Source organism: Gadus morhua, chromosome 17 (assembly GCF_902167405.1).
Source record: "Gadus morhua chromosome 17, gadMor3.0, whole genome shotgun sequence".
Taxonomy (NCBI): domain Eukaryota; kingdom Metazoa; phylum Chordata; class Actinopteri; order Gadiformes; family Gadidae; genus Gadus; species Gadus morhua.
The window spans coordinates 18,798,278-18,821,490 of NC_044064.1; the positions used below are offsets into that span (position 1 = coordinate 18,798,278).

The 23,213-nt window shown below is 46.4% G+C and overlaps 1 protein-coding gene across 1 annotated transcript; it reads left to right on the forward strand.

Annotated features, from left to right (window-relative positions):
* The first annotated feature begins 187 nt into the window (after window positions 1-187).
* Window positions 188-23,188, forward strand: pgap1 (post-GPI attachment to proteins inositol deacylase 1). The gene is made up of 26 exons (XM_030338371.1): window positions 188-490; window positions 2,256-2,409; window positions 3,969-4,144; window positions 6,035-6,206; window positions 6,958-7,118; window positions 7,480-7,532; window positions 7,616-7,682; window positions 8,991-9,096; window positions 9,277-9,335; window positions 9,614-9,697; window positions 10,197-10,246; window positions 10,520-10,571; window positions 10,734-10,811; window positions 11,006-11,081; window positions 11,261-11,334; window positions 11,410-11,461; window positions 11,561-11,627; window positions 12,379-12,484; window positions 13,827-13,865; window positions 14,273-14,457; window positions 15,770-15,997; window positions 16,458-16,593; window positions 16,676-16,726; window positions 17,222-17,442; window positions 18,144-18,248; window positions 18,597-23,188. The coding sequence occupies exons 1-26, from the start codon at window positions 365-367 to the stop codon at window positions 18,733-18,735; spliced, it is 2,817 nt and encodes a 938-aa protein (XP_030194231.1). The 5' UTR covers window positions 188-364; the 3' UTR covers window positions 18,736-23,188.
* Window positions 23,189-23,213: the final 25 nt, after the last annotated feature.

A 23,213-nucleotide genomic window follows, 5' to 3' on the forward strand; every position in this document is an offset into this window, starting at 1 on the left:
TGTTTTGACTGTAGTTATTCAATTGGAATTAATTTAATAGATGCATTGTTTTTATGAAGAAAATGGGACAGGATCTCATTCATCACCAGCCCCACCCTCTTCAATACATGATGACGTCACTCGCCGTCTATCGATGCCCTCCCATAGCGCTCTTCTATTAGTCCGCCGTCCTGGAGAGTTCTTCGCCCATTGGGCAGCTTATCCGCCCGCCCCCTTACGTTTTCATAGTGGGAGGTTTCTCGTGGTGAGCGTGTCTACTGTAGGGCTACAGTTGGTGATTGTCGCTGCCGGTGTCCACGGAAACGGGAGTAGTGCGATGGAAACGAAGCGTCTCACATCGCCGATCCTGTGTTCCGGTTGAAGGATGAGGTTCTCGGTGTTCTACGGGGCGGCTCTCGTGCTGCTGGTCGCGGGGCTTCGCGAGCTGCTGACGGGGTCCGAGGAGAACCGGTGCAGCATGACCTACATGTACGAGTATCCAGAATACAGGGTGAGTAAATGGTATACGGGGTTATATATAGCGCTTTTCTAACCAGTGGCCACTCATAGCGCTTTCATGCACACTTTCACACACCGACGGCGGTGTCAACCATGCAAGACGACAGCCAGCTCATGTCGATCAGGGAACCCTCTACACTCAGCTAGGAGGAGCCGGGATGGAACCAGCAACCTTCAGGTTACCAGACGACCCCCTCTACCTCCTGAGCCCCATGCTGCCCTAGTAATTGGCCTTTTAAGGGATGATCGTTTCCTCGTTTGTCCTAAAGGTTGGTCTCTCAGATCAGGTTCCCGGTTGGTCTCCTCAGATCAGGGTCCCGGTTGGTCTCCTCAGATCAGGTTCCCGGTTGGTCTCCTCAGATCAGGGTCCTCGTTGGTCTCCTCGGATCAGGGTCCTCGTTGGTCTCCTGATAGTATTCTGGCACTCCGTGGGGTGAAGACCATCTGATCCGCCCTCCATCTAGTGATGATGAAGATAACACCCCCTCCCAGTACTACAACAGGGGTATTTTGGGCTCCCACCGCAGTTTTTCATAATATGGTGTTTGTTTACGTAGGCAAATTATATTGTATTTTTTTAGGCATATAGCCCACTACACATCGATTTAATTCCACAAATGACAACTGAATTCAAAATATGACAGCAGACCCACACTTATGGAGTCATATCTCGCTGTCATCTCGAAATGGTGCCGCCCCCTTATCCCCCTTTCAATTAAACCTCAGAGACACAGACATATATACGCTAGCGTAATGCAATGCAAGAAAATAAATTCTGCTCTTGTTTTTTCTGTTGCCCTGAATTATTAATTATCTCAGAATTCTGAGAAAGTTTTTATGGGGTAGAACAGCTGCTTTGTCTTCTGAAATAACGAGATTCCTCAACATCCCAAGAGATTCTCTCATTCACCGAAGAGCTCTATTTCATAGAAGCTAACCAGTCCTGCTAAGTTGAATCCAGTTTTATTTAGGTTGTGTGAGACATTGGGATATCGACCCCGTACTCAGTGTCTTTTGGAGGATTAGGCTGATGCGCAGCACCCAATGTAGTCCATCCAATGGAGAGCTTCTCTTGGGCTTTTGAGGTATCTCATTAATTCAGAAAAAGAGAACAGAATGTTTTTTATCTTTTAATACTTCTCTCAATTCTGAGATAATGTTGTTAATTCAGAACAGAATTTATTCTCTCAGGCGAATGCATAACCGTGTGTGTGTGTGTGTGGGTGTGTGCGCGTGCGTGCATGCGTGCGTGCGTATTGATGTGATCTGTGTAGAAGTAGGACAAATGTTGAGGGGCAGACCAACATATGGACCTTTTTAAAAAGTTCACCAATAACACAATGTTATTCTTCTTAAGTGTCTCTGTAAGGAGGAGGAGCAGGGATCCTTAGGAACTCTATAGTCCTCCATGTTTACAGCATGAGTTATTTAAGGTTCAGATCAGGGAGAGAGCTACAGCTCTTTAACAACATTAGGGATGTGACAATACACATTGGAAGATGTTGCTTGATAACTCAGTCATGTATGGAGACGTTGGCCTGTGGTTTGGTTAGGTGTGAGTAGGTGGGACTAGGATGGTTTTGGGATTGTTGGTTTTTGGATTGCTATTTATCCTTTTTGCTATTTTGTGTGTGTGTGTGTGTGTGTGTGTGTGTGTGTGTGTGTGTGTGTGTGTGTGTGTGTGTGTGTGTGTGTGTGTGTGTGTGTGTGTGTGTGTGTGTGTGTGTGTGTGTGTGTGTGTGTGTGTGTCCGTCCAGCGGGTCACCTTGCCGCGGCGTGTCTCCAGGCTGTACCCGGCCTACGGCCTCTACCTGTACGGCGAGGGCCTCTACGCCCAGGAGACACGGGCCCTCAAGCTGTCCGGGGCCCCTGTGCTCTTCCTGCCCGGGAACGCAGGAAGCTACAAGCAAGGTGAGAGCCTTCTAGGTCAGGGCCTGTACCGACCACTCAGAAACACTGGACTCTTTCACCTTTCTTTTTTAAAGCACTTTTATTCTATAATTCATTTGATATATTTCTTTATTTAGATCATGATTTTGAGTAACAATACTCTTTTAACTGATTTGTTTTTTTTCAATGTAGAGTATTTTGATCTGAAATACATTATTATTTAAAGTAGTATGAATTTTTGACTATATTTAATCTGAATTACTAGAACTATAAACTAAAGCGTCATAAATGACCCTACTAAGTAGGAAGGCGAGTACTACTCCTACCTTTCTCAGGTGAGGCATGAAGGAATGCTGCCATTCTAGTCCGCAGTCACCTTTTGTCACTTCAAATGTTTGGCTCCCTTTGACATCCAGAATATACCCATTTACCTAAATAAAAACAAGCCCACATATATAAAATAACTATTAAAGTAACAATTAACATTATAACGGTTGAAGTGATGCATATATATGCATACAGTGATATAGATTCATATCTATTACTTGGTGTGTGTGTATGTGTGTTTGTTTAGGAGGTGTGTGCACGCCTGTGAGCATTTGGCCGATACAAAGGTTTTGGAAAGGCCTATCTTTCTATGTTCTTATCTTTCACATTGTTTGGGCTCATACTTAGAACGTTGGTTAAAGGTTAAAACTGGTATTTTGGATACCAGTCTATATCGAGCTCAGGTACTGCATAGGGACAAAAGCAAAACCATCACAAGAGTTATTACCATAGTAACGTTCAATTTAAAGGGCTTTACAAGGACTCCTCAAACTATATGAATATGAACTTTAAAGTATACTTTTAATTCATTGATGATAACTGCTAATGGACTTGCATGTTTAAAATAGGAGAGGGAGAGATAGAAAGAGAGCGAGATTTTTCTGGCCCATTCACAGCCTTTGACTATTTCAGTTACAGATAAGCTCCTTTCTTCTCTATCTTCAGTAAATCGTATTTAGTTCAGAGTCGACCTGGGTCTTAACTCTCCTCCTGTGAACCTGCTGGGGTCAGGCAGATTTAGAGCGTAAGCAGCCGGCGTGAGAATCAAATGATTAAGAAGTCATCTGTTCGCTTTCTGGCAGACTTCCCTGTGACAGGCTTTAAGGAGGAATCAAATGAATCTGAATCGGTTTATTATTTTATTACAAGCCATGAAAAAAACCAAAGCTTAAGGAGCTCTCTAACCTTTGGCCTTTTAAAGTTAAATGTTTTGGAGAGTGGTTTGCGATCAGGTCCATTGGAGACTAAGGAAGGACACTTTGAAAGCAGCTCAGTGTTTTCCAAGGCTTGCATAATAATATTAAAAGCAGTGCCTTTTGATTAAGGTAAAAAAATAAGTTTCAATGAAAATAAGTAAGGTAAATAATGAAATTAGATATCAGTGCTAAAATAGAATCAAATGAATGTCTGTTGCTGGTCAACTCTCCTATATAAGGTAAAGACCTCTTCAGTATTCAACACCCTTCAACTGTATGGAGAGAACAAACAGCAGTAACCCTAACCCCCACACCTCCCCTGGTCCCCTGCTGCAGCTCGCTCCCTGGGCTCGGTGGCGCTGAGGAAGGCGGAGAGCCTGGATGGGGGGGTTCACCTCAACGTGTTCACCGTGGACTTCAACGAGGAGCTGGTGGCGCTGTACGGGGGCAGCCTGCGCAAGCAGACCCTCTTCCTGCACGAGTGCATCAAGGCCGTGCTGCGCCTCTACAAGGTCAGCACACAATGACAGCCCTGTAGACCACCACGATGCACCCACGAGCAGGTGGACCGGTCCGTAAACCACCACCATACACCCCTGAGCAGGTGGACCGGTCCGTAGACCACCACGATGCACCCCTGAGCAGGTGGACCGGTCCGTAAAGCACAGTGGAACACCCCTGAGCAGGTCGACCGGTCTATAAACCACCATGAAACTCCCCATAGCGGATGGACCGGTCCACTCTGGGGGCATGTGGAAGAGATCTCTGCCCTTTAACTTCAGTGTCGTAAGGCCTTTTGAGGACGTACAAAATTAAACCATGATTCTATTTCACAATTTTATTCAACACCAAGTTCCAGGCAAAGTCCAATGGAGCCTTTTCACAGAGTTGTGCGGACATGACAGACGGGTGCCGCCCAGAACACTAATTATGGGCCTGCTCATTGAGTCCATTTCAAAGAATTATCGGTTGGGCCTCATGACAAAATCAAATTCCATGATTTAAACTATAGAAATACATCAATTAGGCTGTAATACTATTTATTATTTAACACAAGTACTAGAAATATCCAGTCTCATATGTCAAGTTTAATACGATCCATGTGTATATGTCCTATTCTGCTACTGACACAACCAGATATCTTGGATTCTCTGTCCCACAGATCTGCTTTCGAAAATAATATGTTGTTCAGTGTTGGGGAGTAATGAAATACATGTACCGGCGTTACGTATTCCGAATACAAATGATAAGTAACTGTATTCCGTTAGTTACAATTTAAATAGTGGGTATTTAGAATACAGTTACATTGTTGAAATCAATGGATCACATGACGATACTTCTGTTTCACGAGTTTATTCGTGCTTTCACACCAGCAGCATTTAGTGCGCACTAAACGGGTTTGGTCCCTTGGTTCGGTATGTTTGCGTTGGTGTGAATGCAACCGCCTCACTTTGATGTGAACTAAATCAGCCGACCGAGACCTCCCTGAACAGCTGGTCACGGTTTGCTTCCAAACAAACCCGGTACGGTTGCTTGAGATGTGAAAGCGAACGCACCTCGGTCCAATCCAGTTCTACAAAGTGCCTCTTTGGGCGTAACAGGCACCCGCTCAGCCGCGCGCATTATGGGAATATTGTTTGATTAGTAGCATATTTATCGGACCGTCGGGTGAAAATGAGTCATGGCTCAACATGGAGTCAAGAGGAGACGGAATGTCTGTTGGATATTTGGACAGACAACCAAATAAAGCATATTATTATCTTTACATAATAAAGTGCACTTTCAGGGAGACTTGGGCCTAACACATTTGAACAGAAGAGCACACCACAATAGGCCTGTTTAGTAAGCAGGATTTGATGCCGCATTCCTACACTTATAATATGCAATTCAATGTGGAGGTAATCCAAGTATTCAGAATACAATATTGAGTGATGTAACGGAATACGTTACATATTACATTTTTGGGCATGTATTCTGTATTCTGTCACTGGATACATTTTAAAAATATCCTCCCCAACACTGTTGTGCGTGCATGCATGCATGCATGCATACATACATACATACATACATACATACATACATACATACATACATACATACATACATACATACATACATACATACATACATACATACATACATACATACATACATACATACATACATACATACAAGGAAATGGCATACATTTTGCTAACACAAACCAACACATAGACTGGCAGCACGAGACGTCAAACAGGACCATAGACATGTATAAATGGATTGAATACGTTTCATTTTAGTTAAATGCATGCATGTTTCTCAACTGTATTATCCACCAGGTACTTTGTCTGTACTTCCACCAATGAATCCCTGGCTGGAGGTAAGCCCTGCCTTATAACGCCCTGCTCCCGTCTCCCCAGGGCCAGGAGCGGCCGCCGCGCTCGGTGGTCCTGGTGGGCCACTCCATGGGCGGAGTGGTGGCCCGCGCGCTCTTCACCCTGCCCCGCTTCAGCCCCCCGCTGGTCAGCCTCATCCTCACCCAGGCCTCCCCCCACCTGGCCCCAGTGCTGGCCCTGGACACACATCTGCTGGGTAGGGGGTCCACCGCTGTAACCACCTGATACCACGCGCACTTTAGGACTGCACTTTAAAAGACTTTGCAAGGTTCTTTGCAATGTCATGTTTTTTTTTTACCTTTAACAATTACCTAGGTCCGTTAATTGCGCTCAAATGTAAATCCTTAAATGCAATTCGTTTTTTTTTTGTTTTTTTCTTTATTTAACATGTTATATTTAGGTGTCACTTATCCTATTGTCGCATAACGTCACCTATTATTCGAATAACCATTGTGTTTTTTGTTGCATTATTTCTGTAGTATCCTTAATCCCCCTCGGGGAGGATTTCAGTGTCTATCGTTCTGTCTGTCTGTCCGACAGTCTGTCTGTCACATGCTCACACGGGCCACAGTAGCCTGCCTGATTGACAGGCCGCTAGGTTGGTATGCAGACAGACAGATGGGTGCGCAGGCAGGTGTAGAGAGCAGGAATGCAGATGGGTGGGTGGACATATGGAGGGGCTATGGTGGTGGTGGAGGGAGGGAGGGCTGCACCTTCTCCTTAGGGATGCTTACAGTGGAACAGGGAACCTCCCAACGTTGTGTTTAGACCAACTCATTCTTTGAAGAACTCTTTTTTTTTTACTACTACTAACCCCAGATCACTTATTTTGTGTGCGACCATCCTAACTATGGTCCTCATAAACTCAAATCCAACCCATATTAGATAATACATTTCACTCTAGTATTGTGTATGTCCCTGTTTCTATTGGTGTCTATTTTGTTTAGGCTTCTACTCTGCGGTGCGGGAGAGGTGGGTGAGGCACGCGGACAGCCTGGCCAACGTCACCGTGCTGTCGGTGGGGGGGGGTTACCGTGACTACCAGGTGCGCTCCGGCCTGACGACCCTGCCCTGCTCCCCGGGAGACCCCAACAAGCTGTCTCTGGTGGTACGACTCCGGTTATCAATCTGAACCGCCCTCTGTTTGTCCACCAGATTGTTGGTTAAGTTAATTAACAGATGGTTAAGCTATGTGTTTCAGTAGATGCTTGGTGAGCTTTGTGTTGATTTAGGGTGAGGATCTGAGGCCAATAGGTGCATTTGTAATGCAGGTTGAAATTCAAGCTCTCAAAAGTAAAATCTCTTTGCAGAGGCAGCAATCCCAGAATCCCACAATTCAGAATTAAAAGTTCTTATTCTGTGTTTGATGTTAACGGTTACAATTAATCAATGAAACCAGCAGAGCTCAGTGTGGGAGAAAACGTGCTTTCTTCCCCAATCTGCAACCTTTTCCTCTGTGCCCCCCCCAGGCGACTGCGGTTCCCAGGACCTGGGTGTCCACCGACCACCTGTCCATCGTCTGGTAAGACGGCTCTTCTTCTTCCCACCACGCCGTCTCTCCTTCTGGTGTGTCTGACAGAGGCGCTCTCTGTGCTCTGTGTTCAGGTGCAAAGAGCTGGTCCTGGCCACAGTGCGAGCGTTCTTTGACCTCATCGACCCCGAGACCAACCAGGTGAGGATGAGGAGCGGGGTCATGGGTCAGGAGTACCCTCCTCCTTACCTACCTCCCTGTTGATACCTGCAGTCACGCTCAGCTATGTCTTACTGCCCCAAATCTCAGGGAACATTCCCCCATGATTTACCCAGGGGGTAACGGACCATAGTTCTGGGGTTCTGGTGAAGACCGATAATGGATTTATCGGGTCTAGGCTTTCTCTCATTCGTTATTGTTTTCCGTATTTTGGACGACTACAAAATTTCGGCTAGTCTCTTTAAACTGATATCAAACTAATAAAACGCTAAATCATCATCGGACGGTAGCCAATAGGTTCGGTGATTGTTGCTCCGCACAAGTTTGTTTAGCTGCCCTTACCATGTAACCACAGTCTGCTCAAGTCTTGTTGGTTGATGGAACTCAAACCAGAACCGAATGCTTCCGATATTAAAATCCTGTCCCGTAGCTTACAGATTCTGCATTCAAGTCTTTGTGAGGTTTATATGCAGACATCTATGGATTGAGATTAGATTGCCCTAACTGAATTGTTGTAAATGCTTTCAGTATCGCAGTGCAATTGGATAAATTTACTGCCAAAGGGCCTCTGACTGAATTATTGTTATTATTGAAATAACAAGACAAAAAACCGTCCAACACCAGCTCGGGTTTGTACTATTCACCTAAAACGCTTTAATTAGTACCATGTACTATTTGACACCTTTCATCTAAAATGCACTTGCATTTTAGACGAAAGGTGTCAATGAGCAGGTCGGGGGGAGAGGATCTGCCCTACAGGTAGACTGGGGTGGATGAATGGCTCAACCCCTGAACCTTCAGCTGGGAGTGAGACCCCCTGACTGCCACCCTATCCTCCTACTCCACTATCAACCCAGTCTCACGGAAATATGTGACACTGTCACGTCACGTCATTTAGTCTATTCATTCGTGATCTGGGACACGTAATTTCAATTTTTTCGTGCCAAAAGCACAAATTTCAAACTCATTCGAAAAAGTAGAGATGAAGCAGATACCTTTTTATCCTTCGAGGTTTGCCTACAGAGTAGTGCACCTGCATTTAATATATACGTGAATTGTCACAATTTCCCAGAATCAAAGGTGAAAGTAGAAACGGGTGGCCAAAAGCTGTCATATTGTTAGAAATGTGTGCTTTTGGCACGAAAAAATTCAAATTAAGTGTCCCAGATCACGAATTAATAGTTTAAATGACATGTCACGTATTTCCGTGAGACTGGGTTGCCCCTATACCCTCCTTGATCTCTAAGCTCCTCCCATGGAGCAGCTGACCAATGGGTGTGCGGTGCTCAGTTCACAGACAGTGTGGTGAGGAGGATGGAGGTGCTGCACCACCACTTCATCAGACACCCCGTCAGGATGCTGGATGAGACCCCGGAGGCCCCCCTCCCCCTGCCAGGTACACACTTCACACACGGTACCCCCCCCCCCCCCCCCCTCCAGGGGGAGGGGGGAGAAGAGGGGCAGGAATGCAGTTATTTTCATTTCAAGGCAAACAGAAAACCCGTCACATTCTTAATGGGAATTGAATTCAAAGGCAAATCTACAGTCTGTCATTTAATTAGTTTACCTACTGCAGATTCTCCTGAGGCGTGGAATGAAGTGAATGCACTGCGTCTGGCGTACAGCGCCCCCAAGGTAGAGTCGACCCGGGAACGGGTATATTATCTATTCAGCTGTAGAAAAGGGTTGGTTTTAGCATGAAATGTATCCTCTTAAAAGTGCTACTAAACCCAAACCCCTTTGACTATTATTTGTTGTTTTCATGAATCTACGTTTTGTGAATCTAATTTGTAAGTTTGTTCTATGCATTGTGGATGCAAGGTTTGTTTCAAACAGCACACTACCAGATGTTTGGATTCATAATGAAGACGTGTTTGTTTGATTTGTCTCCGGTGGGGATGTGACGCCAACAGGAAGGTCAGGCAAAGTACTTCCTGTTTGCCCTGTCCAGTCGCAGGAAGGCTTACAGCCACTTCTACTGTCGCAGCAACAACATGGTGAGGCTCTTTCATTGGGACTGGTTCGGTGTGGCCTGTGATGAGGTTAAATAAGATAAGATAAGATACAACTTTAGTAATCCCCCGTCGGAGAATTTTTTTTGTTGCAGAACAGCCCAGCAGCAGTGGAAGGACACAGGATAAAATAACAATGCAATAAATACAATAAATACAAAGTGCTAATGCATAAGTAGACGCTTATAGTTAAAAATAGGGACAAAAACAAGACAAACAGAACCAACATCAAGATGGGTGATGCATATACACATATATACGCATACCTAAACACACACACATGCATATGCAAACACATAGACATACACAAACACTATATACAGGCATGAAATATACAGTTCATGCCTCAATTTGTAGGATAAGGTAATCAAGGTCGTTTTACGTGCCCTTAACTGCAAGGGATATGCCATTGTTGATGATGTGAAACGTGGTTAGTTGATATAGTGTGTGCCTTGTGTGTGTGTGTGCATGCGTGGCTGTGTAGGAGATGTCCAGCTGGGTGTATGGATGTGTCCAGAAGACTGGCTCCATGTGGTAAGAGGACTCTGTTTACTGACTCATGATGACTCTAGCATATAAAACCAGATGAGCCTGTCAGATCAGGACTGTTGTGGACATTGTCATCATGACATTATGTTCCTCATTTCACCGATCCAGTTTTAGCTGCAGCTTGAATGTCATGGACACACGGAGCAATATTTTATTTACTTGGTTTTGTGGTGCATTGTGGGGTCAATCCAATCATTTAACTAAGTTGATTAATATATTATTTTTAAATAATGTTATTTTCTCTGTCTCTCTGAACAGTGTTCGTGCGGTGGACCTGTCCCGTGGAACAGAACTCCTACCTCCATATAAGGTCATTTCCTCCTTATGCTGGTTGATAGTTAGCACAACTGAAGCTACTTGGCATCACTCAACGGCATGGTGTGCTGATACAAGTTGACACAGATCTATCTGAGTCTATCATATCATATTACCTTCCTGTCTGACCGTGCTGTGTCCTGATTGGCCCACACAGGTGCTCGTCCTGAGCCTCAGCGACCTGTCTTCTGTCTCTCACCTGGTGGTCGCCGCCTCAAACCTCAATGGCAAGCAGGTGAGGACGCTAACGGCAGCCAAGTGCTGTGAGTTCTGACAATATGTGTGTGGTGCGTAGCCTTGGGAACACAAGTACACATTCAGTATGGCTGGAGTTGAGACGGTTCATCTCAGCGATGGGACAGCAGTCCAACGTGAGTTTTGTTTCAGTAAGCGTTGACGTGGCCGTTGGGTTGTGTGTTTGTCTTCCAGTTCACGGTGGAGTGCGAGTGGCAGAGACAGGAGGCCCAGACCGTGTCCGTCTCCGTGCCGCACGTCCTCTCCTTCGGTACGTCACTCAGGGTTATTGTTCTGGTTACGCTGCAGGAGGAACGGTTTGGAGAGTTGTAAAGAGAGAGAGCAGAAACGGTGGATGAATAATAATAAGTCTTAAATCGTACCTAGAGCTCCTTAAGTTGCTGTGTTTAACCCTTGAACTAAAGTGTTTACGAACGTGTGCTCGTCCAGGGTTGACCTCCAGTGACGTGACGGTGAACTCCTCGGGACTCCTGCACACCGTGGAGCTGGAGCACTTCCACCAGGTGTGGGACGCTCGGGACACGCAGAGCATTCCCCACCTGGGACTTCACAGTTTGACTTCTCTCTTTGTGTCGTAGGTCTACCAGTCTTTCAGAATTACGGTCACAAGCCACTGCAAAGTACAAAAGGGTAAGATGGTTGGAGCTTTGGATCTTGTGAATGTTAACATGGGTACAAGTATAGATAAATCTCGGGTGCGAATGTGGATTTTATTACGTTGCTCTGCAGATAGAATGGCCAACGTGTACCGGATGAAGGTGCCATGGTTCAGAGAGGACTTCTTAACCACTGCCAGGCAAGTGTGTGTGTGTGTGTGTGTGTGTGTGTGTGTGTGTGTGTGTGTGTGTGTGTGTGTGTGTGTGTGTGTGTGTGTGTGTGTGTGTGTGTGTGTGTGTGTGTGTGTGTGTGTGTGTGTGTTCTTAAAAAAGAGTGTACCATTTATGTACAGGTTCTAGTGGACAAAACCGGGCCCTCGTGAGCCAGCCCACGATCATGGCCCTTATACGGCTGCATTATGATAGCCCTCATAAACCAGCCCACTGTGATGGGCCTCATAAACCAGCCCACTATGATAGCCCTCATAAACCAACCCACTGTGATGGGCCTCATAAACCAGCCCACTATGATAGCCCTCATAAACCAGCCCACTGTGATGGGCCTCATAATCCAGCCCACTATGATGGGCCTCATAAACCAGCCCACAATGATGGGTCTCATACGTTGGCCCACTATGATGGGCCTCATAAACCAGCCCATTATGATGTGCCTGATAAACCAGCCCATTATGATGGGCCTGATAAACCAGCCCATTATGATGGGCCTCATAAACCAGCCCACTATGATGGGTCTCATACGTTGGCCCACTATGATGGCCCTCATAAACCAGCCCACTATGATGGGCCTCATAAACCAGCCCACTATGATGGGTCTCATAAACCAGCCCACTATGATGGGCCTGATAAACCAGCCCACTATGATGGGCCTCATAAACCAGCCCACTATGATGGCCCTCCTAAGGTAGTGTCTGATTACGTTCCCTCCACCAGTGTTCCTTCTGTGACTGAGATCTCGGGGATGCTCCACACCAGTCGCCCGGGCAACACCTCCTCAGCTCTGCTTCAGCTGCACACCGCCCCAAACTGCCAGTACAAGGTAAGGCTCAGCTCCCATCAATACCAGCCACTAGGACTAGGTTATGGGAATGGGATTCAGTATATTAAACATCAGGGGACATCAGTGGCGAAGCAAGACCTTTTTTGGGTGGGCTCAAGCCCACCCAAAACTTGCCTTAGCCCACCCTATCATTTCGTCCTCAAATCTAATATTCTACCTTTTTTACAAAAGCAATGAGAGAATAGATGCTGTAATGAACAGGCACAAATGGGCTAGTGAAATCGAGTGCAACCCTCCTGCAGGAATCTCTAACCTCTGATTGGTGGGTGGGCGTCTCCTGTTTGACAAAACCAAAAAGGCAGCACGAGCACACTTAACATATTTTCTGCTGTTTTGTCTGTCAAAAAGGCTTGCTAGTCTAATCCACGATTTCCAGCTGTGTTATAACATGACCAGCTAATAATAATAAAAATCATTTTAAAACCTTGACATAATCTGTCAGATGACTTTTAAATGACAGTTGACCACAAGGCGATTCTATCTATGCCTCTTCTTGAATTGCTTCATGTTTTTGTCGGCTGGGGTTTGTAGGTTTGTAATGCTGCGTAGCATGATAAGGTGCAAGGAGCAGAAAAAGTTGACATGGGTGCTAATTTTCAGTTGAAAAAAAACGCTGGCATTATTTTATCAGCTGAGGGCGTATTCATTGCCATAACAACGTGAGCTAATCAACAAGTACAACATGTTTTAATACTATGAGACTCACTATGAGGGGGGGGGGGGGGGGGGGGCGCGAGCAGCAGACGGGACTTAGTGTCTTATTTATCTATTTATTTAATATTTATTTTAATAAGTTACTTATTTTATTTTAAATATTTATTTTATGCAAGAATTTTGATCTCACAGTTGACGGAGGGACTTGGTGTCTTTATTCATGCTTGAAAGAGGAACATAGATTATTTTCTTTGAAATGGAATAAGCTGATGAAGCTGACAAGTGACCAATGTTTACCATTAAAAATATTTTTAATTAAATGCAAACCCCAGTGAATCATATGCTCTTGTTTGTCTGTTTTGAGATTCACACAGACTTAGCAGTCTTGTTTAAATCACAAGTGGGCGTGTCCACCTAGATATATGCTGAATGGATCAGTCCACCGGCCTACCCAGTGGACTGAAGCAAACGTTGCTGATCCATCCATAGTACATCTCGGTGGACACGCCCACTTGTGATGTCACAGAAACACAGGAAAAGGTCGATTTTCAAACGGCTTGTAACGGCTAATAACACTCACATCTGGTGGTATGATATCCGCCCTTTAAGTTGTTGGGATGCAACAACATCAGTTTAACTGATCAGTGTTTTCTTATTATCTCTGTAGGTGCTGGTGAGGACCTCTTTCCCGAGGGTTATGGGACAGGTAAGATACAGTCCTGTATCAAGAGGTTTTCAGATAAAAGTCTGCATTTCCCATGAGCCATCACTGAGAGGTGTGGCAGGGGTTTAGAGAAATGGACGTTTCTTAGGACGTTATGTTGAAAAAATACTAATGAAGTGATGAATCAGTGTTTGTATTAGCTGTATTTTGTACTCCAAATATCAAGATGCTTTTTTCCCAATCAGGGAAACAATTTTAACAATAGGTGATTGTGTCATATGTGTATACCTGCCAACTGGTGGGTATTTGATTCCTAAAGCCGTCGTTTCATTGTGAAGGACTTGTCTGGGCATTAAGTCGTGGCTGCGTTCCAACACACAGTGATTTGAGCGCTGTTAGCTCGTTCTGTTTGAGGACTCCTCCAGCCTCCCTGTGCTCTGCCCCTCCAGGTCCTGCGGTTCTGCGGGCCCCAGCTGCCCGTGTACATGGCCGTAACGCTCCTGCTGGCCTGCGGGGGGCAGCTGTGGTCCATCGCCAGGACCGGGAAGCCTCTGGAGGCCAGCCAGGCCGTGGGCTGGGGCCTGCAGCCTCACAAAGTGGGCCTCCCCGTCTACCTCCTGCACCTGCTGCTGGGGTACGAGTCTATCACACAGCCGCGACCCTACTGCCCTACAACCGCACAGCCTTCCCCCCGGCGATGATGATGATGATGATGGACGTTCACACTATTCTTCACTATTCATTCGACTGCCACATATGGACCACAGGTGTCCCTGAGCGAGACGCCTCACCCTGACTGCCCTGTGCAGGGAGGTGTGGCGTCACCTGTCTGTGAGCAATAGAAAAGAATCATGACGGCAACCCCTTTCCTTCCTTTCCATCATGATGGAATGGATTTAGTTTATTATTTGCTAATCTCATTGTGTGTGTGTGTGTGTGTGTGTGTGTGTGTGTGTGTGTGTGTGTGTGTGTGTGTGTGTGTGTGTGTGTGTGTGTGTGTGTGTGTGTGTGTGTGTGTGTGTGTGTGTGTGTGTGTGCACACACACAAATGAAACACGCACACGTGATGCCGGTTAGCCCTCCGTCGGCCGCTGAGGGGACCTCAACCGAGCACACACACACACGCGCGTGTGGGAATCTTCCTCTTAATACTTCCTCAAATTTAACCAAAGATACACACTGTACTGCTAACCACAGTTCAACATGACAAACAAGGATGTCACAAAATGGCACATTTCAAACACTGCAATGATGAATCCTTCTTAAAGGGGTGGTGCTTTTTCGACTATTCCCTTTGCTTCAGTCTGTTATATGACGTATGAATACATGTTTTATGTCTGCTCAACTTGAAAAAATCTGAGTTTCACCAGGGGGGGTATTGGAGCCCACCGAGAACACCCCTCAATAAGTGCGTGAAACAGCTTGTTGGTGCTCAAACTTTGGGCGGTGCTGAGGTGCAGAAGTCCCGCCTCCTGTCTACCCGCAATGTTCACTACTTGAACTTGCCGACGCACGCGCAGGCCAATCACAACAGAGGGGGCGTGCTGCTGACCAATAACATCAGACTGGGCCCCTCGGGAGGGGGGCCTTTCAGCAACATGATACAAATCCGCTTTTGAAAGACGCTGAAAATGGTTTTGCATAAATGAACAGTGTGTGAATAATAAGGGGTATTTCTAACATGCACGCATCGAACCCTATTCTTGTAGTACCCCAAATGCAATTGTAGAAAAGCATGATATGGGATCTTTAAGGTTGCTGTGTTTCCTTATTGCCCCCTAATCCGGGACCCTACCATCTGGGGGTCTCTGGTCCTGGTTCTCTGGTTCTGCTCCAGTCCATCTGGGGGTCTCTGGTCCTGGTTCTGCTCCAGTCCATCTGGGGGTCTCTGGTCCTGGTTCTCTGGTTCTGCTCATGGTTGTAACCTCCCCCCTCCCCCTCCGTAGGTGCAGCCAGTTCCAGGAGGCCTGGTCGGCGCTGGGCCTCCCCGCCATGGACGCCCTGCCCCCCACCGCCCCCGACCACTCCACCCTGGAGGGGGGGCCCGTGGACGAGTGGCCCCACCTCCTCGGGCCCCTGCTGTACCTCCTGGGGGCCACGCTGGCGTTCTGGGGCAGCGCCCTGCTGCGTCTCTCCCTGGCCCTCCTCTCCCTGGCCGCGGCTCCTCTGACCAGGTGGGGGGGGTCACACTGGGAGGCCTCTTTGCTCATATTTCTTTATGTTTTCTGCATGGGATTATAATTAGAGCTGTCAGTTAAACGCGTTATTAACGGCGTTAACGCAAACCAAATTTAACGGCGTTAATTTTTTTATCGCGCGATTAACGCAATTATTTGATTAAAAAAAAAAAAAAAAACTTTTTTTTTTTTTTTTTTTCAAATGTGAAGTGAGCTACCCTGACGCCTCAAAACACATGCTCAGTAATATGAGTCATACTGGAGAGGTTGTCAAGGGAACTGGAATCATAGCTTGATGTTAAAACGAAGGGGTACGGTACATTCTGGACATTCTTGCAAATTAAAATCTGATTTAGGAAATTGAATTCATGAACGCCTTTGAACTGTCTTGTTTGAGGAATACACTTGTAACCGCTGGAATCTGACCCATCTAATGTATGCTCCCTGGGTCTCCCAGACCGTCGGTGGCCCCGGACTGTGGGACTCTGGGCCGGCGGAGGCAGGCCCTCCTCCTCCTGGTCCTCAGCATAGTGGGCGGGACTTCCTGTGGGGCCGTTGCAATCTTCAGTGCCTTCCTGATTCACCTCTACAGGGTGAGTGGGAGGACAGAACTCTGCAGACTGACTTGTGTGTGTGTGTGTGTCACTGTGTAATGATGTCTCCCCGTGTGTCCAGGTCGTCCGTCTACAGATGGCTGAACGCTCTCTGAGTCACATGCTGAATCTGGTGAGATCAACGAGAGCTGTTATGAACTCACAGGATATCAACACACAGAATAGTAATGGGCAGGTGGGGGGGGGGGGGCATGGGGGCATGTATCACGCAGGCAGTGAAGCCTCTGCCCTGGTGAGGCCCTTGCTATGTTTACCGTTTAATATTGAGTAGAGCGCGTACCATTAAAGGTCCCATGACATGCCACCAGGTGTGTTGTGATTAGCTGCCCCCCCGTGACATCACAAGTGGGCGTGTCCACCCAGACGTGTGCTGGATAGTGCCAGCCCCCCCGGTGGACTACACCCGAGGGCACGTCATGGGGCCGTTGAGGCTTGGTCCTGATGGCAGCAGGCTGGGTTCCGCTCCCTGCCCGTGGTCCTCCCCTGCATGTCCTCCCCTGCGTCTCCCATACCTTCACGTCTATCTCCCTCTATCATAAAGCAACGCAAAAATATGGTGGTTTTCTTTAAAAAAAACTCACTGAATGTCCAACGCTGCCGCCCGCAGGCGCCAGAGAAGAACAACGGGGGGGAGGACAACGGTGCGGGGACGGGGGCGGCCCCCCCGGGGGTCTACAGACAGAGGAACGGCGGGGGGGCGCTGCTGTCGGAGGGCCTCCTGCACCAGGTGAAGAGCGACCTCCAGCTCCACCTCTCCCTGTCTGCCCTCTTCACATTAGCCATCATGCTCAGCGCGCCCTCGCTGCTCCACTGGGCCCGCAACCTGAGGTACTAGAGGCCGCCGGCTGCTGCTGTTGTTGTTGACCCTTTCTAATGATGCTCTGCATAATTATAATGTTGTTGTTGTCCCTAAAATCCTTGCCTTGATCTTAACCACACCATGATGCTCTCAAAAGCCATCTTACTACTAACTAATACTGCCCTGTTTCAAACTGAATTCATCAACTACGCCATCTTTAATTTTATAGCCGAAACAACGTAATTTTATAGCAACAATTGCTAGGTTACCAGTCCTCTCGCCATATATGAACAGACTAGTTGCTAGGTTACCAGTCCTTTCTCTCTATGAACAGACTAGTTACTAGGTTACCAGTCCTTTCTCTCTATGAACAGACTTGTTGCTAGGTTACCAGTCCTTTCTCTCTATGAACAGACCTGTTGCTAGGTTACTAGTCCTCGCTCTATATGAACAGACTTGTTGCTAGGTTACCAGTCCTTTCTCTCTATGAACAGACTTGTTGCTAGGTTACCAGTCCTTTCTCTCTATGAACAGACCTGTTCCAAGGTTACTAGTCCTCTCTCTATATGAACAGACCTGTTGCTAGGTTACCAGTCCTCTCTCTATTAACAGACCGGTTGCTAGGTAACAGTCCTCTCTCTATATGAACAGACCTGTTGCTAGGTTACCAGTCCTCTCTCTCTATAAACAGACCTGTTGCTAGGTTACCACTCCTCTCTGTCTATGACAGGTACTCTCCCCGGCTGGACCCAGACTCACTCTGGCCGCACACTCTGCCTCTGCTCGCTGCCATGGTCCTGCTCATCGACTGCAGCTGTCATGCACTGAGCCACAGGTAGAGACCTCTCTCGCTCTCGCTCTCGCTCTCTCTCTCTCTCTCTCTCTCTCTGCTGGCTGCAGTCGTCCAGCTCATTCACTGCAGCTGATATGTTTATTTGTTGTATCATTATTCATTATTTCTCTTGCTCTCTCTTAATAGTAAACTGAGTTGATTAAAGTCTAGTCCCCCGACCATATCGCTGTCTAATTGCAGAGAGATAACTACGTAACTAGAGTAAAGATGGCTATGTCTGTAAGCTTGTTCTTGATGTAGTTGGCAATTATCTGGGGATTGCTTTGGTACTATTTTTGGAAACAGAAAGTTGGCCACTGTTTTTTGATTGGTCCCAATCTTTTGTTCCAGCAAACTCCTCCGCGTGGTTTGCCACCTCCCCCTGCCCCTCTGCGTTGCCATGGTGACCTTCTCTCCGCTCCATCTCTACAGATTGACCTACTTCCTGTCCGCAGCGCTGGTCCCGCTGGCCGTATCCTGTCTCCTCTGACGGCAGTCAGACGGTATCGGTCCCTCACTCCAAACACACAGACTCTCTCACTGCCTCAGTGAGGCCACTACCTGTCTCACTGCCTCAGTGAGGCCACTACCTGTCTCACTGCCTCAGTGAGGCCACTACCTGTCTCACTGCCTCAGTGAGGCCACTACCTGTCTCACTGCCTCAGTGAGGCCACTAACTGTCTCACTGCCTAGTGGGCCTGGTCAGTGAACTACCTGGAATACGTTCCCTTGACGACCTTATCTCAACCTTGCAGAACACTAACTGGATCATCTCAATAATTTCACTTCAACTCATCCCAACCCGACTGGATGCCTAAATAAAACCCATCATGGAGCAAACATCCAATTAGACGCCCCCACAGGAAGGAGGGGTTATCTGGTTGCCATGGGAGCAGAGCTATTGCTCGTACATGGTTTAGGAAGCTCCCAGTTCAGTACCAGGAGCTGCCATGGTAACCAATGATTACCAACATGCTGGGAGAACGACCTGGGAGTGATGGGGACCAGTACTGAAGCCCTGATGGATCTAGACCCTTTGCCTTACTCTGTGTATGTTTAGGTGGGCTCTAGGTTGACAAATGGTATCGGGGCCATTAACAAGTACATACGTGTACGTGTGAGGAGCAGACTACAGGGTGGCACTGCTAACGTCGCTGGTGTTTTGTGGCTTTTTTTTGTGTTTTAGTTTATTGATTTAGTTTATAGTGGGGGATGTTGAGTCTGGTGGTCTACGACATTAGTGCTGCGTTGGCGTTTCTGTCCGTCCATTCAATCTGAACAGACGGCGCAGCTCTTACACTAAGGGTTCTTGAGACCATACTGTAGTTGTCTGGAGGCCAAGTATATTTATCAAACATCTCCTGTATCGTCGTGGAGTTGAATAAAGCAGAGGGAGCTCTGTTGACTCCACCCTCTCCCTCGGTCTGATGGTTTGATACGGGCGGAGCAGCCCTGACACCAAGGCTGCGCCCGGGCAGGTCTCTACAAACCGGTCTGTTGGTGAGTGTTCTCCTTCATAGGCGGTAGCTGGGGCCTGGACTCTGTTGTACTGGTAGGAGGCAGGACTCTGTTGTACTGGTAGCTAGAGGCAGGACTCTGTTGTACTGGTAGCTAGGGCCTGGACCCATTTGTACTGGTAGCTAGGGCCTGGACTCTGTTGTACTGGTAGCTAGAGGCAGGACTCTGTTGTACTGGTAACTAGAGCCTGGACTCTGTTGTACTGGTAGCTAGGGCCTGGACTCTGTTGTACTGGTAGCTAGGGCCTGGACTCTGTTGTACTGGTAGCTAGAGGCAGGACTCTGTTGTACTGGTAGCTAGAGCCTGGACTCTGTTGTACTGGTAGCTAGGGCCTGGACTCTGTTGTACTGGTAGGTAGAGGCAGGACTCTGTTGTACTGGTAGGTAGAGGCAGGACTCTGTTGTACTGGTAGCTAGAGGCAGGACTCTGTTGTACTGGTAGCTAGAGGCAGGACTCTGTTGTACTGGTAGCTAGGGCCTAATGGCATCTCGGCTCTCTCTTCCTTCAGGACTCAAGCTGGTGGCAGATGAACTTTATCCGTCCCATCCACTCCTGGTTAAGACTGTTCCCCCTCACTCTGCTGCGTTGCTCTGTAGATGTCCCTCAGTGCTGGGAGGGCGCCTGCCACCACGGCTGGCTCTTCCTCTGGATCCATCCATCCCCTTCAGCTGACGTGTAATTACACAAGCAGGTCTATGGGAGGTGTGTCTTCATCAGTACAGGAAGTCGGATGGGCTATCGTCCGAAGTCCTGAAGACGCTGATTGGTTTCCTGCCTGGTGCCGCGTCACGCCGGCACTCCCCGCTGGCACGTCTGCCCTCGTCACGCTAACCGTCATAGCAACTACAGTGCCTTCCCGCTTCCCCACTCCTCCATCCAAGTGCTGCATTCAGTCCACAGCCTGCCTTCCATTCCCCAGAGGTCCTTACTGGGAACATGGGCTCCCAGTATAGAGACAGCATGTCAACCAGTGCACTCCATCTCCTCCTGGTGGAGATACAGCCCCCCCCTCTCTGAGAGGGGAACTGCTGGAGTACTGAGGCCACGTCCTCGCAGTAAAGATAAGATGTCAACGTGGGCTAATGGTTGAGCGACAGTACCCTCCTTTGTGGCTGTCGGAAGAACGCTGTACCTGAGCGTGAGAGTTGCTGCCTGAATGTGAAGTTCTGGGGAAAAAAATCTCTGTTCAGATTACAGTTCTGGAGCAGAACTCGGTTCAGTGGATAGTTCTGGCGAACAAATCGAGACTCTGGCATGGATAAAGTGTCTGTGTGTTTGTGTGTGCGCGAGTGCTTTGAGATTCACGAAACCTGCCTCATTCCAAATGTGGCTTTTCTACCAGAATAACTTTGTCGTACTATTTAGTAGAAGTTGACATGTGTGGTTTTGTTTTACAGGTTTTGTTACATATATAGATGGGATTTTTTATATTGTGTTCACTGTGACCATGTCATAGTTGCACAAGAAAAGCTTAAGGGACCTTTACTTTGAAATGATACTCTGTGGTGCACTTCTGAGTGGTGTTCCAATGCTGTTGGCCAATGGTTACTGACAAACCACACGTCAAACCACTTTATATTAAACCTTTTTCTGGAACCCTTGAGCTTCAATCTGTGCCGTTGATTACTCTTTTTAAGTTTAGATGAAGTAAATAAGTTGTATTAAACAATAACATTTATAATCCACTTTTTGAGTAATTTCAAACCAGCAGGTTTGAAATTACTCAAAGGTTAGATCCCAATTAATCGTAGAAACTGCCATTTTTATTCGATGGCATATTTTTGTTTATGCTTTTTAGAGGCCACACAGAATTACCACAGGGCTGGACTACCATGACCTGAGTAAAAGCCCTAGTATTATGTTCCTTTATCTGAGTGTTAACTATAAGTAATACACATAAGAAACGTAGTTCACGATAACATGTCCCACTTATTTGATTCTTAAACCTGACTCATGTTTTGTTATTCTGTAGCATATCCTTTTTATATGAAAGCAATTGGTTGCCAAGATGAATTTTCTAGTCTATTATTTTCTTATGACCAGATTATTGTTATTGGATATATTTTTATTGAACAGTGGTTATGTTTTTTTTATTTATTCAGAAAGCTATAAAGTTCTAACCATGGCAGATTCCATGTCACTCTTTCTCTTTTCATTATTATGAAGTCCTGTCTGAGAGAACTCACCAGCAAATGCTTAAAGGAAATTACTTAAAGGCTCACATTCAGATAGTGTAGTCCTACAACTCCATGGCTGTTTTATCAAAGTACCAGAAAAAGGAACGTCATATAATGTGATTCTTTTTTTTACACAAAATAATTATTGCTGTAAATTTCAACTTGCCGAAAATGCGTTTCTCCAGAATTCTGGAAATTGTACGAAATCCTGGATACATTATGGGAAAATATGTGGTTCACTGTGGATAACGTTGCAGGATAATTATATTGTATTTCTAATGGATAGTTGAGCGTTATCAGTTCTGAATGTCGTTTTAGTAAACATTTTTATACATTGGCCTCTTCTGGCCTCTCCAGTTAAAAAACTAAACACCACAGTTTGCTGTCTTCAGCGCATTCATTTTTAAAGCTGACATTTCTAAAGAGAAACTATTTTCAACCTCTGGAGACGGCTGGAGTTAGAGGGTGTTCATGTTAGTTTATTTACACACGATGAAATTAACAGCAAAAATAAAGAACACAAAGTGTTGTTGGGTTGTCAAACTCTGAATGTGGTAATTTGTGACTACTGGTGTGGTGGATGGTGACTGGAGCATCAATCCAACTGTTGTTGTCCTAACCTGGTCACTAGTATGCAACCATCGTTGTGTTGAGCTGGTTAGAGTCGGTGGTCATCAAGTTAAGTGATCAACTGTAAGTGCTTTGACAATATGTTGGTCAGGTGGCTTGTAAAAGGATAACACGCACACGCTCACACTCCCCACAAGTCCCAAGTCCCCCATATCCACTCTCATTATGCTTATTCGGTCCAGATGCTGAGGCCAAATAATCATGTTTTTTAGAGAACAAACTAATTTGGAGCCAGTTGTGCTGAATGCTGCATTGTGGTGTATCTCTTTAATACGTTATAATTGTTTGTTGTGATCTACCCAGAGTGACTCTAAGATATACCAACTCTTGCTGTTGGTTGGTCCTTGCTGTTGGTTGGCGTTCGATTTTTGCGAAGTTTTTCATTACTGGTGGTTATTTGAAACTAAACTATTGGTATACTGTGTCTCAAAAGCTGTTTGTGTTCATGGTGGGGGTTTAGGTTTGAGGTATGAAGTATATATATTCCTCAGGTTTTTGACAAAGGGATTGCTTCTATGTTTGTAGATTTTTAAATGATGTCACAGAGAATGGGAAACCGTGCAATTTTTTTAAGCAGAAGTGATGTAATTAATAAAAGTTAAGATGATAACGTTGTAATCTGTGGGATTTATTGTGTATTTTC